Below are 15673 nucleotides of genomic sequence, written 5' to 3'. Positions count from 1 at the left end.
TACTGTAGCTTTATGACTCAGAAAGCTATCGTTCTCTGTAAGTAGCATGATCAAAAGTATAGAGATTCAACTCATGTGACCAGCCGGTGGCAACCATATCCATGAAGAAGATCCATTAAACGGCAGCTGCTCTTAGTTCTCCACTGCCACATTGGGGCATGAAGGATACAAAGCGTTAATTCAGAACAGCAGGCCTCAAGAACAGCATGAGATCTCATGCCTTTATTTCCCAGCAGCCCTCTTGTTCATACTGTGTTACTTGGCCAACAGGGGACTTATGGGTTCTGTGTGCAAAGTTGATGTCAAAGAATTTCGATATCTTTATTTTGACCTGAAGCAATAATGCTATGTGGTGGATATTTCATGAAATGGTTTTCTATAACTCTTATGTGGTCTCCATATTCTGTATTGACATGTTTAGTGACTTTGTTATGCTTATTTGATGAGTAATTTTATGAGTATACCTGTTCTCCTCTGTAGATGACATATTCAGCATATGCTAGTCCATTCACACTTGGTCTCCCAATAACTGAGTGATGTCCTGGAGGGGCATGAGCCATTTTCATGGTGCTGAATTGCAGAAAGGATTTTCCAAGGGTCACTCTACAGAAAAGCATTTGTCTAAAGAAAAAAGGAAAGCAATGCTTTGAAGGAAGTTTTAAATCTTAGAATGATATAACTGTTAGGTTTACTGATTTTTAAAAAAATATTTAACATAAGCAAGCCAGTTTAAATGTCACTTTCAAATTTATGAGTAGGAATGGAATGGGATTTGATATATTAATTTACTATAAACAGTTAGCTGGCTCAATAGTTACGCTTCAAGTTTAAAGTAGTTTTGGTGTGGTTTAGGAATCCATCACAGAAAACACCCGGCAAGTTTTGACTAGTGGAAAAAGAAATACCAGCGAAAACTGAGGTCTGTATAGACTGATAGGAGGAAAGCGAAGAAAACAAGCGATGGCAGCAGCATCTGAAATTAAGATTGGGTTTACTCACTATGAAAAAGTAAAAACTAGGATGAGATATATCACAACAAAAGTGGATCATATACAAAAATACTTAGCTTAATGTATGGCTGGAAATTATACTACCTGGGTGAAATATGAATTGGGGCAGATGTTAAAAATTCTAGAGGAGAAGAAAGGTTGATTGCGAAGAAAGTGTGTTAATAAACTAGGAGTTGGGAAACTATGGCCCAGGGGCCAAATCTACTCTGTCACCTGTTTTCGTAAATAAAATTTTATTGGAACAGAGCCACACGTTCATTTACATATTGTCTGTGGCTGCTTTTGCACTACAAGGGCACAGTTGTCACTGTCACAGAGATCACAGGACCTGCAAAGCCTAAAATATTTATTATGTGACCCTTTAAAGAAAAAGTTTGCCAACCCTTATAAACAACAAACATTTTAACTCATCAGTAAGATTGGTCACATTGTTAAATGTAAATAGTTATTATTCAAATAGTTTGTTTTTGGTAATGAAGTACGATCTTTGCATTATGACTAATCAGAGACATTATTTTGAGTTAATTAAAAATTGTGCCATACCCAGTACAATTGGGTCCTACCCGGGCTGGCTTTTTTAGTGTGACGCTATTGATGACCCTCTGGGATGCTAGCTTGGTATCAACTGAATTCTCTTGTAGGTCCCAGAGGAAAGGGTTTTGATCTACATTAGAGGGAGGCTTTTTGAGCTCCATTCCCACATTGCGGCAACACTACGGTGTCAAAGCACTCTGCCCGCTCAACCGGCTGGGCCCACTGCCATGCCTACTCCCAGTCCATATGTCACACAAAGCTTGACCTGAAAGGCCTCGCCTCCTGCCTTCTGCCTCCTGCCCCAGGGCTTCCCTGTTGCTGTGGAGGCAGAAGATGCAGAACCTGCCCAGCCAGCCCATGAGGCTGCAGGCTGCAAACGGGCAGGTGGAGAATACCAACTCATGCCTGCCCACTGGCTTGCCTTGTGCATTGTGGTGCATTCTGCAGATGCAGCAGCCCAAAATGTGGAGTTACCAATGCCCTGTGGGGCAAGTGCTGACCAGTGCAAGACAGGAGCCAGCAGATAAATTCATCTCTGTTCTCCCATGATGTATTGATCTGAGATATAATAGTTCAAACAGCCTCTCTGAAGATGTCTCAAGGAGTGAGCAACCAACTGCACTTGTCATGAAACTGGCCAGCTCCTTGATGCACCTCACTGTCTTTGCTCTGCCTCCTTCTCCACCTCACTTTTTTTTGTGCCCTCGTTCCTGCTTCTCTGGGACTGCATTTACCAAGAAAGTGCTAGAACATAAGCTTTAGCTTCAGGCTCTGTTTTCTAGGAAATCCTGGCTAAGACATAAACGTGTGTGTCTAATTTTAATGAGTGATTGTCACTCCTCATCTAGGTTCACTGTGATTGCTTATTTATGTTCATTTTGTCTCCAGAGGAGTTAGGTTTGAAGCAACAGAGAGAAACTTTTGCATGTTACATATTCTTGGGATAATTTTTGTGTGTTACTAACCACAGCAGCCGTAATGGAAAGAAATTTTCTTTTGGACATATGGCATTCATCTTAGAAATACTGATGGCTATAATTTTTTTCATAATGTAACTGAGAGAGATAAGTTTTAAGGTCAACAACTATAATGAATTTAAAGCTTATATGGTCTTTTTGAGGTTTTAACTGAATTACAAGATCTCATTAACCCGACTTTGCAAAAATAACACATCTGGCTAATTTAAAGAGAAATGTAATAAACTGCAATCTTTGTAAAGTACAATTCCTTTGTATTTTTTCTCTTGGCAGGGAAGGGAATTTTTTTTTTTGACTGACGTTAGAGAGAGTATACTATTATTCTTTCCATTTTCTGAGTTTTAAAATCCTATTTAAAAAGCTAATATTCATCTGTTTAGTATTAATTCTAAAGTTAATATTCTGAAGTTGGACTTTTCAAGGCCAATCATATACCCTGTCTTAAAATGTCACTAGCAACATCAAAAACACATTTAAAGATTTTACTTGTTTACAGAAGTTGTGTGTCTTAGTTCAAATGTGACAAGAGGTAGAGGTTCTTTGTTCTACAGAAATAATTCTCAACCTTTTCTTGTTCTGATTCTGAAGCAAGGAAAGTAAAGCTCAGGGAGAAAGCCCAGATGGAGGGAATTTCATTGTAACCTGTGTCTGGTTGACATATGTCAGGTTTTTACCACTACTGGTATCACTGCTCCTATTAGAGCAGAGGCTGATCAGCTATTCCTACCCAACCCCCAAACCTGTCTGATTCATTAAGAGTAAGACTGAGTGGGGCTGGCCTGCTGGCACAAGCAGTTAAGTGTGCACTCCGCTGCGGTGGCCCAGGGTTCACCGGTTTGGATCCCAGGCACGCTCCGATGTACTGCTTGTCGAGCCATGCTGTGGCGGCATCTCATATATAAAGTAGAGGAAGATGGGCATGGATGTTAGCTCAGGGCCAATCTTCCTCAGCAAAAAGAGGAGGATTGGTATCAGATGTTAGCTCAGGGCTGATCTTCCTCACAAAAAAAAAAGAAGAGTAAGACTGAGGATAACTTGTGGCTTCTACAGAGCCTGAGAAACTAATTTGGTTCACGACCTGAGGATAGCAACCATTACACGAAAGGCAAGATGCTCACCTGTGACATATATAACATGACCGATCTTTGTGCGTGGGGCAGCCTGTTCCTCCTCCAATTCCATAAACATACTGGTTGCTTTTAGAGGAGTTTTCAGCAAAATAAATCCCGGCACCAAACATTCCTCCTATGTAAGCATGTCGCTCATCAAACCCTTTATGAATAATGGCATTAATGAAAGGAGAACCTAAAAATAGAAAGATAGAAAGATTAGTTTTTGAACACTTTTCTACAATCTCAATTACCTGCATACTATTTGTACTTGGCAGAGTAAGTAATTAATAATGCATAAATGAAAAGTTTATTTTGTAAGATGGTCTATTATATATAAATTATTATCATATACTAGAATCTTATCAGAGACCCATAGGGTTCGCCAAGCAAGGATATACAGATTTTGTAGACGGTGTAAGATTTTAGATAGCAAAGCACAATGTGGCTTTGAAAATACAGATTATTTTAGTCAATCTTACTTTAAGCAAAAATAGATAATCTGATAAACTAAAACAACAGAAATATTGCACTATCTAGATGGCTCAACTTGCAATTTAAGTTTTGAAACAATTCTGGATGAATCAATTTCACTGTATATGCCGTGGAAAGCCTGTACTAACATTAATGCACTAGAAAGCTGTCACCAACATGTAATTAAAAAAGAAAATCAAAACAAACCATTTTTAATACAACACTAATATAGTCAATAACATAGGCTTTTCACTTGATTGGAATTTGCAAAAGCCCAGAGATGCCTATAATTACTGTCATGATACTTACCATGAAATAACATGCGCTCATTGTGATGGTTATGGTTCTCCTCAGACACTTCCTTTTGTCTGTGACAGAACCGCTCTCTCAACTTCTTGTTGACAACTTTTTGAATCTTTAAGGATGAAGAAGAAAGCAGCAAATTAGTGAAATGTATGTTAACTGGCAGTTTGATTTAAAATGAAAAGTATGTTTTCCTTACAAAGTTTCAATTTTTCCCTTTTGTTTTGTTTGCTTAAAACATTATTTAAAAATGATGAAGTCGCCAGGTCACTGTAATTCAGTAGATACTCTGGCTTTTAGTGACCTAATTTTCAGTTATGGTTTTTGTTTGTTATTCTGCTTTAGACCTGGCTATACCTCAAAATCACCTGAGGAGTTAAAGAAAAAAGGTTATTCCTTGACTCCTCCTCAGACTTATTGAATTTTAGGATATAGGGGTCTATAAATCTGTATTATTCAACTCCCCGGGTAATTTTGATGTGTACTGGTGTGACTTCCACAGGTCTATTAACCCAAAGGGTTAAGCCAGTTCTCAACAGATTTTATTCATCTTCATGGTACACCTTTGAAAAAAGCATATAGCAGTCATCTATCCCATATTATAAATTAAGATACTAAGATTAAGAGAGAGATATACATTCTGATATATTACTGACGCAATTAGATTGGAAATCCAGGCCTTTAATGCTACTTTAAAATGGTGATAACAGAAATTACTGTCAGCTATGGTCTGAATTTGTGGATGAGTTGGGACTCTCATCACCATGTTTGCATCACCAGTACCAGCTGATCTAGCTTTCTGCTTGTAGCTTTGGTGTTTCCTGGGTGTCTCTATTTCTAGGGAAGTATGGTCTTGAGGGGTTAGATTATATTGGAATGAGGAGGATGACACCTGACTGCAGGGCGACTGGTGACTGACTATCTTTGACAGTTTAAAAATATGAGTTTCAAAAAAAATTTTCATTGTCTGTATTTGATTTTCAGGCAAGCCTTGTAACCCAAGTTTCACCCTAAAATTCTAAAAACTTACTCGAATGACATTGTATCTGTTGAAGATGCCGCCAGCATTACCACCATCTCTGTGTTCTCGAATTGTACTTTGCATCTATAGAATAAAATAAAATAACTAACTTTCTGAAAATATGCCAGTGTATAATTCTAAAGACTTTCCTTCTGTTATTCTCAACACTTCAATTCTATTATATTGTTTCACTGATGAGCCTAAGACTCAGCGCTTATAAATAAATAGGAGTTCACTATAAATTGGTCAACAAGTTTAGTGGCTAAGCATTTCTGGTGAGAAAATAGTCACAGACATAAATATAAACTTCGCCATTTTCTTTTTATTTTCTAATAAAAGCTTTGAAAGTAACACAGTGGGGAAACATAAAATATTACATTAAGTCATCCACGTTACTATTTTATGTTATTGAGCATGAGAAGCAGCATTGTGATTAAGTCAAAGTAAAACTCCTCACATTCAATTAATACCCCATTGAGCAAATGTTAAAAATAAAGATTTTTTTTTTTTTGCTAAGCAAGATTCACCCTGAGCTAACATCTATTGCCAGTCTTCCTCTATTTTGTACATGGGTCGCCGCCACAGCATGGCCACTGATGAGTGGCGTAGGTCTGTGCCCAGGAACTGAATTGAGGCTGCCAAAGCGGAGCATGCTGAACTTAACCACTAGGCCACCGGGGCTGGCTCAAACAAGAATTTTTAAAAACCAAAAATTTTTGTTCCCTAGGTGAAATATTCCATCTCTTTAATTTGGGATCTCAAAGTATATCTTCACGGACTAGGGAAAGTTAAATATAACGTGAAACTAAGTAAAATAACTTTCTTCTGAACACTACCCATCCTTCTTCCACTCTGCAAATTAAAAAGAATTATTATGGAAAAGCAAAATGTTTTAAAGACCTAAGTTTCTCACAAAATTGATTCAAAGAGTTAATTATCTCACCACTCCATTTGTTAAGTTATTCACACATTTCTGACATTACTATCAGAATTTGCTAACTATCAGGAGAATGATTAGGTATTAAGACACTAGAAGACACGATGCTTTCCTGATAAACTGGCTAAGTATGAGCTGAAATACTACTTTGAGGTAATGGTCCTCAGTTTGCAGAAAGGGAATAATATGAGCACTAATTAAAAAGTAGAAAACAAACAAAAATGTAGGCATGCCTTTCTTTGCACAATAATGGAATTAGTTAGGCAGCTTATTTATTATGATGACGTCATTAGGCACTTTGTTTCTTATGCATAAGATGTGAGGCATAAGCCATCATAAAGAGGGAATCTCTAAGGCATCCATCTACCAGGAGCTTCACACAATAGCCTTACTATGGTGCTTTCAAATAATGTGACTGGACAAACGAAAGGTGACTCGTGTTATGAGGCAGATTTCATAAACATATCTGAAAATTAGGCATATTATTTTATAATCACATTTTATAACTTTGCATAAAAATAAAGATGAGAAGATATTTGCTATCGATGAGGCAAGATTCTCACTCCACATCATTCTTAGGTAGCATTTTAACAATATAAGAAAACAGTTCTAATAGGGTCCTTATTTGCATGAGTTTCAATAAAGTCTCCAGAATAAAAAGACAGATCTGGCCCACCCATTGGAAGCAATATGGCATAGTTCTAATCCACAGTCCAAAATTTTAATTTTGGCAATGTTCCACCACATGAGTAAGGGATAGAGTAATAGACCATAGCCTATTGAGCAAATGTTAAAAATAGGCAAGTGACCATAAGTCAATGTGAGACAAGCTTACCTCTTCTGGAAAAATAGGTTGAACCACAGATTTCAGGAAAAGATAACTAAAAATTTTGATGTACATTACCTCTTCTTCTACTGACTGATATTCCTTATCTTCTGGAGCAAGATCCAGCAAAATAGTTCCCTGATTAACACAGTGAAAAGTCAAATAAGGATTGGTGCCTGTAGGAAAGAACAATTAACATATTAAAAAAAGTCCACACTATTCAGGTTCTACTTTAGGAAAAACTTTGTCATAAATAATTGATATTTCGGAACAAGTCTAAACTATTTGTAATTTGAACATAATATATAAGGTTATATTAAACAAGTACATCCAAAGACAAGAGAAGTAACGGAGATGTGTTTAGGGATCAATTTTATTTGTTCTTACAGAGTTCCTTGTACACATAGCAGGGCTCAACAATTATTTGTTGAACTGAACTCTATCATGAACATACATGAAGCTATGTCTGATACGAAAGAGAAACACACACTGTAATTACAATGTAGTCAGCTCTAAAAATAAGAATTATCCTCTAAAAACTCTGAGATGGCTTGAAATGGTCACTTACGAAAAGTTTAAAATACATTATTCTTGTTAATTTCATTATCCTTGCTAATTTAATACAGATAAATAAGCCAGACTCAAGCTCAAAACCTCCTAACGTTTAGTTTCACATCCCTCTTGCAATTTTATTAGCCCTGCAGACTAACTGACTAATTCAAGTAGTTTCCCTTCTCCCCCCTAGTGAAAGCACTTCTAACAGAGAATTGATAAACAAAGAGGCACACAGAGAAAGACAGGAGGCTTGTAACAGCAAAGTACAACAGAAAAAGACTGAGCTGACTGTTGTGTGGGAGAGAGAAAGATTCAAGATGAGGTAAGAGAGAAAAGTCAGATTATGAAGAGCCATGTTAGGAATGTCTGATTTTATCATAAAAGCAATAGGATTCTACTGGAGGGTTTTAAGCAATGGAATGATATGATCATATAGTCATTTTGAAAAGTCTTCTGGTTACAGTGTAGGGAAGGTACTGGAGGGAGGCAAAGATGAAGGTCAGAGATAAGCTGGAAGGTGGTTGTGACAGTCCAGGAGAGAGAGGATGGTGACTTGGAATAAGTGACAGCAGTGGGAAAGGCCAGAAGTATAGATAACAGAGATATTTAGGTATAAAGTATGGGGAGAGAGGGAAGAATGACTCAGATTTCTAGCTGGAGCAGCTGAGGGAGATTGATGTCAATAACTGAGATGGGGAAGGCAGGAGGTGCTGCTCCAGTGGAGCACGTGACCTCTGGGGTCAGACCACCTGAGTTCAAATGCCAGCCCTGACACTCACCTTGTACCACTAATTTCTGAAATTTATTTTTCTCTGACTAGCTTACCTTGTTGCCCACCTAAGAGTCTTTCCACTCCTTTGATTAATTTGTGGCGGTGTCCATATGCGTTAATGCCTATTTCTTTCAACTCTTCATGACCCATATCAGCCAACACATCTAGTGTAATCTGAAAAAGGATACCAAATTAATTGCTAAATCTTTAACAGTTCCTCAGACAAGAAAAACTCTTCCATGTCTTTAATGCTGTAATACTCATTCAAATTTTTTCCTTTATATGCATGAACTTACAATCTTCTTAAAGTTGTCTTGATAATCTTATCAGCTTTTTGCTCACTTGAAATACTCTTTAATTTGCTTTTAGTAGATGGAGAATTAAAATGGCAGAAAAAATGTTATGGAAACGTAAAATGATCATTCCTATATTTCCTTTTGATTATTTAATTCTACCACCTTTTGCTTGCCTCAAGATATAAGAGGGAAAAACCAGTAGCCTGAAAATGGGGAAATACCAGATCCGAGGATCCAGGAGGTAGCAGAGATGAATGGTAAGGGAAAGGGCCAGGTGTTTTAGCACAGTGAAACAGAATGTAGCAAAAGCAGTAACCGGTTTTAGGTAAGCAGCATTTATATAAAGGAAGAATTTCCTAGTGCTGAGAAATATTCAAGCATGGAAAAGGCTGCCTTAGAAAGTAATGAGATGTACGTCACAAGTATTTAGCTATATTACAGATCATTTTATATAGAAGCTGTATCAAGAACTCCAATTTGGAGAAGAATGAGTAGGTGGTTTTTAAGTTCTCTTATAAATTATCAGATTTCAATCCCTGAAGCCTAACGTATATTCTATTTTTGTATAAAACACTGGTTTTTAATTTTTGGTTATTCGTCCCTGTAGATGGAGATGATTGAGTCACCATGACTCAAAATTACCTAATTCCTTTGTTGACTAAAAGAAACTGTGACTCTACCACCACCCAGTGGCAGTGTTCTGAATGCACAGGGTGAAATCTTGGGTGGCCACATTTCTTGAAGGCTGAACGTGCAATTTTTCAGCTCAAAGGAAGCTGGCCCTGTGCCAATCCAAATACTATTTACTTCAAGATTAGCCTTTGATTTTCTCTTTCCTTGGAAAACTGATAAATTCTTTTATAGACATCCTTTTCTCACTCAAATGAGATATTTTTATCTATCCATAGCTTCTCTACCTTTAGACTTGCACATTTAAAAAAACTAACAAATTAGGTCTGGAGCTGCTGATTTTTATTGTGAGAATGAAATATTATATATTAAGTCCGATCTTCTCAATGCAACAAGCATACATCACTTGTTCTTTGGAAATAATTTACTATATTGCTCCTAAGTGGCCATTTAAGAAATAATTGCTCCATTGCACAAAATAGGCAATTCACTTCCAATCACTCAAAGGAAGTTTTCAGCAGAGCTTTAAAAAGCAACAGTTCTGAAATATACATCTTTGAGACAGAATAGTTCACAAAATAATAAGAGCCTTTACATTTTTAGCAAATGTGATTTTAATATAATTTGGAAACCACCTACAGGGTTTACTACATTATTGATATGCCATTTTTTTCCTTCTAAATATTCTACACTTCGGTTTAAATAAGACTGACATAAAAATAGGATCTCATATCTATGTGGTAGCTTCAATTCAAAAATCCTTAAGCTTTGCTGAATTGACACATACAGTGTATATCTGGAAGAAGCAGAAACCAGGCCAGGAAAACACAGTATTCTCTACAAGGTTTTAGAGGAGAAATGGAGAACGTTTAATATATTTGTTCACTATACTAGCCCCAATCATAAAAATGAATACCTCATTTAATCCTCACAATGACCCATGAAGTACTATTAATATCCTATGATGAAACTGAGGTTCAGAGGGTCATAAAAACAGTACACAGAAGAGCTGAGATGTATTGCCATATCTGTTTTTCCCTTGCTTATGTTTCTTAAAAGGATGACTAGAAAGCTAAAATGACTAAACATTTAGTTGCTCTGAGTTACATGGTGCCCAATTTGTCCCCATATTTATCAGGCAGTGGCTAGTGGAAAACCTTAAATGATAAGCTAAAGAATTTAAAGAATTTGTTCCTTCATTCATACATAATATGTTTAATGAGTATCTTCTATATACTAGATATTTCCAAAAAAGGAACTAATTAAACATTTTATTTAATTCTAAAACAACCCACTATAGCTCAGAAAGTTAAATAACTGGTCTAAAGTGGTAGTAAAAGAGTGCGCCCAGGAAATGAACAGAGTACTACCACCAAAGTTCATGCTACTTCCTCTTCTAAGGAGATAAAAAGTAAACACAAAAATATGGTAAAGGTTGGTAAATTTGGGGGAACTCTTAGGAAGGTTATCTACTTGGTTGAGGCTGTAAGCAGGGCTAGGGAAGGAAGGAAAGACAGGAAAGGGGTCAAGAAAGGTTCTTAGAAGAAGGTAATAATTCAGCTAAGAAGCAGGAGTTAATCAGGCAGAGGAAGAAGTAGATGTTTAAGACAAAAGGAATAGCATGTGCAAAAGGAAAATTAAGTAAGAGAATAGAGAACATTTGAGAGACTAAGTACTGAAGTTCAAAATGGTTAGAGTATAATGTATATAGAGAAATAAAAGAAGAGATGAACAGAGCAGCAGGCAAAGAGCAGCTCTTAACAGACTTTACATATCAAGTTAAGATAGCCTCCAACAGGTCCTAGGAAGCCTTTTCAGCAGAGTAATACAATCAAAGTTGTATTTTAGGAGGAGAATGGTGGCATTATGAAGGGCAGATTTGGAAGTGAAACTGACTGTGAACAAGATGCAGATCAAGTGGGGTAGAAGAGATGAATCAGAGAGCAATTTCGAAGGGAGAGATACAGAGGCTGGTAAATAGAAATGGTTAAGGGGCAGGAAAAAAAAAAAAAAAAGGAATGGGAGTAAAGATTATTCCAAAATTCTGAAGATGGGTAAATAAGAGTTTATTGTATCAATAAAAAATGAAATACCTGGAAGTAGAGCAGGTTATTTGGATTTTAGACATGTTGCTCCAAGATTCAGGGCTTTTTTACACTGCTAGAAAATATTTTTCTGAAAATTATCTTTAAATTGACTCACTTTAAAAAAAAATCTTAACTTCGTTTTATCCAGGAAATCACAAGTTTCTTGGGCTAGTTATTTATATCTAGCACACATTAAAATCAAACTATAATTTTTAAAATATATATTATAATAGATAGTTAATCTGTAAAGATATATAATCTATAAAGATTATCCATGTATCAGCTAAATTATCTTGCATATAAAGCAAATGTCACTTCGAGAATGTTACTTCAAGAAGGGCTGCCTCTTGTTTCTAAGATTTGTTCATTTTATCTGGAGTGGTGAGAGAAAAATTAGAGTTTTAATGAAAAAAGCCTTTCTTTTACTTGGGCTTAAAAGGTTGCAGGCTACAGTAACAGTTATTAGAACTAACTTTATAATCACATTCACAATGAATTTACTTGAGTCCCATGCCTTTGTCTTTAAGAATTTGAAATAAAAATTTATATGGTCACTTTTCATGAAAATATGTAGGCTGACCACACATATGCTCACAAGGGGTCTTCCACGTCACAGCTTTTATGTTCCAAGAACTGCAATGTAAATCAAATCAGTCTTTCCCACAGAAAAGTGTTCTAGTCAGAAAGCTAAATTATAAAGGGCCAAAGTGACACTGGTACTATATTTAATTAGCTATAAAGAACACAGGTATATTTTATTTAATACAGAACTTAGCAAAGTATATATGTCAAACAAGTCAAGTTAGTTAAGAGACTGCTGAAAATAACTGCGAAGATAAGGTGTGAGGCTCTGATGCTTTGAAGGAAGTTTTCCTGGGACCATATTCCCCACTCCACTGGGAGAGAAGCATCCTTGAGTAAAAACAGACACAATAAGATATAATGTGTCAAAAGTATCTTAGGAAACAGAATGACTCTCTGGCTTAAGCTAAATAGACATGAACTAAATGAATACAATGCATGAACCCTCACTACACAAATATCTTGACCATCACATATTACTAGCCTGATATAGAATGTTAATAGGAGAAAATTCTATGGGCAAGTTATGGAAAGGGTTACAGAATTTATTACTTTATAATTGAAGGCTAGTCAGGTAACACTTGTAGTCAGAATAAAAATTAATTTGATTGCTTGACAACTGGGCCAGAAGACAGCCAAACACAGTTCAATAAAAGGAAGGTAATATCATTTGTCTAGAGGAAAGGAACTGTGCTAGATAATATACATTAAATGGAATAGTCAACATATTGATCAAAAAAAGGGATAACAGAAACTATTCTGGCAAAAAGAAAATCAATGGAACCATTTACTCAGAACAAAACTGCAGTGAAAAAGATAATAATGAAACCGATGAAACCAGGATAAGCTGTCAAAAAGACCGGGCCGTAAGCCTAAACTATTAAAATCAATAAAATGAGAGAACCATGCCACAGGAAATCAGTTACTGAAAAAGAGAATATGTAAGATAAAAAAGAAAAAAATAAAATTATGATGTAAACTGTCTGGAAGAGTAGAAACTGAAGTCCTTTGAAAAACTTTCAACAGTCAATTGGAGTTGTTTGGTTGAATTAGGGTCTTTGGTTTATTAAGCAAAGATGTGTGAAATTTCAGTTATTGTGGATATGATTTAGGAAGAAGGGATATGGCTGGAATATGGCTATAGCAGAGGATAATGCTTTTAAAACAGCTTTAATACCTTCAGGCAGGGAAGAAGGCAAAAAGATTCTCAGTGTTGAGGATATTCTCATAAGAAATCTCTAAACCAGAGGGTGAATCAATGGTAGGTGAAGCATAAAGGAAAGGAAATGCTTACAGCAGTCTATAAAGTCCTCACCACCAGATGGAAGACATATCCGATGCTTCATTAAAGCATATTTTAAAAACTGACATAGAAGCACAGTATGACTGGGAACTTTAACTATCTGGACATTTGAAGGTATTCTTATATTTTACAGGGAAGGGAAATGATATAGCTTAAATGCCTTAACCAATGTTATACAACTAACAAGAAGGAGGAAATAATAAGAATCAAGGTCTGCTTTTAGTCCAGTGCTATTTCTACTCCACTGTTTTGATCATTAAAAGCATTAAAGATGAACTACAATAAATAATATAAAGAAATTTAGCTAAAACAAAAAAAAACCCAGACGGGGCTGGCCCCATGGCCTAGTGGTTAAGTTTGGCGCACTCTGCTTCAGTGGCCCAGGTTTAGTTCCCAGGCACGAACCTACGCCACTTGTGGGCAGCCATACTGTGGCGGTGACTCACATACAAAATAGAGGAAGACTGGCACAGTTGTTAATGCAGGGTGACTCTTCTTCAAGCAAAAAGAGGAAGATTGGCAACAGATGTTAGGGCGAATTTTTCTCAGGAAAAAAACAAATAAGAAAATACATTAGAAAATCTTAATAGTATAACTGATATGAAAAAGACCTGGGGTTTTTAATGAACTCCAAATTGACTATAAACCTACAAAGAAACCAGAATGGGACAGAGAGACCAGTGAAGAATTTGGAAACTATATCTATATAAATAATTGAAAAAGAAGGCATATTTATTCTAAAATAGGAAAAACTTTGTAGGAGTGGGTGGTTGGAAGGGTAAGTCCATGATAAGTTGACAAGATCTTAGAATTTTATGAAAGGCTGTATTATGTTGTAGTAAACTGAATGGTGGTCCTCAAAAAGATTTGTCTGTGCTCTAATCCCCAGAACTTGTGAAGGACCTTATTTGGAAACTGTTTTTGACATCTTTGTAGATCTAATTAAGTTAAGGATCTTGAGATGAGAGGATCATCTCGGACTATACGGGTAGTCCTTAAATTCAATGCAAATGTCCTTATAAAAGACACACGGAAGAGAAGACAGACACAGAGAAGGCGAGGTGAAGATGGAAGCAGAGATTGGAGTGATGTGGCCACAAGCCAAAGGAGTCTAAAAGCTAGCAGAGGCATAGAACAGATTCTCTCCTAGAGCCTCTGTAGGGAGTCCAGCCCTGTTGACACTTTGATTTTGAACTTCAGGCCGCCAGAACTGTGTGGGAATAAATTTCTGTTTAAGCCACCAAGTTTATGGTAATTTGTTATGATAGCTCTATGAAATGAATATATATGTAGATTAGAGATTAGATTTCTGTGCAAAACAGGGTAAATGTAAACATAAGATCAATGGATTATACATGTGGGCAGATTTGGGCACACTTTAAATTATAAGCCTTTTATTATACTGGCCCTAATTGTAACAAGTTATCTTTCCACGTGGATGCTAAAAGGGTGATGCCTACATCTGGGAGAATGGCTTAATGATCTCAAAGACTTTTCTCATTCTAAGATTCTATGTATATCAATAATAGTCAATTTAAACTCATTATTATTATTCAATATTTAACACTGACCATGGTAATAAAAGCATACAGCAATAAGTTAAAAACTCATTATCCTGTATAAAAACATAATGACAAACAGAAGAATCTTAGTTCATAAACACCCTAATGATGACTTCATACTAAGACCTTCACAGACATTTAAGATGCATCGGAAAACAGGACAGGTCTATGAACATATGGCCAAGTTTTGGTTCAACATTATTTTAGACTCCAACTGGACAACAGAAACTTCATAAAGGGGCAATTTTAAAAAGGTACACTTGTCCAAGAATTACTTTGCTTTCCAATTTAATGGACAATTGCTTTGTAAAAATTTTGCTAAATAGTTAATATAAAATTTCTCATTGGTTTTAAGCGGAGTCTAGTCACAGCAGTAATAAAATGAGATGAGTTAAGTGTCAGTACTTTTTGGAAACAAAATAATGAAAGAAGATTTTGAAAATATTCTTTTGAGGTGGTTTCATGGCCTAAATTCTGACATGTAATAAATTATATAGAGCCAGACTGCTTATAAAGATATAACAAAATAACAGTTAAAGACTCCCATCATCTGTTAGGCAATTTTGGGGAAAAATACAAAATACTGGACTCCTTGGCTTCTTTAGAAATTTGTTGTGAGTTTTAAAACAGCAGTTAAGAAGCAAAAAAAGAAACAAGTAGCAATTAACAACCCAATATGTAATTAAAAAGACTCA

At 36.1% G+C, this 15673-nt stretch overlaps 1 protein-coding gene across 2 annotated transcripts in view; it reads right to left on the bottom strand.

Annotated features, from left to right (window-relative positions):
- Positions 1–15673, bottom strand: part of TNKS (tankyrase) — a 214256-nt gene that overhangs the window by 11200 nt on the left and 187383 nt on the right. For both annotated transcript variants that reach the window (XM_058525140.1, XM_058525141.1), the window contains 6 exons: positions 8572–8692; positions 7270–7367; positions 5438–5512; positions 4414–4519; positions 3640–3826; positions 465–621 (listed from right to left, as the gene is read on the bottom strand). In XM_058525140.1, the coding sequence (XP_058381123.1) occupies positions 465–621; positions 3640–3826; positions 4414–4519; positions 5438–5512; positions 7270–7367; positions 8572–8692 (744 nt within the window). The remainder of the gene's footprint in view (positions 1–464; positions 622–3639; positions 3827–4413; positions 4520–5437; positions 5513–7269; positions 7368–8571; positions 8693–15673) is intronic.

Source organism: Diceros bicornis, chromosome 29 (genome assembly GCF_020826845.1).
Source record: "Diceros bicornis minor isolate mBicDic1 chromosome 29, mDicBic1.mat.cur, whole genome shotgun sequence".
NCBI lineage: Eukaryota > Metazoa > Chordata > Mammalia > Perissodactyla > Rhinocerotidae > Diceros > Diceros bicornis.
This window is presented reverse-complemented; position numbering and strand designations above follow the sequence as displayed.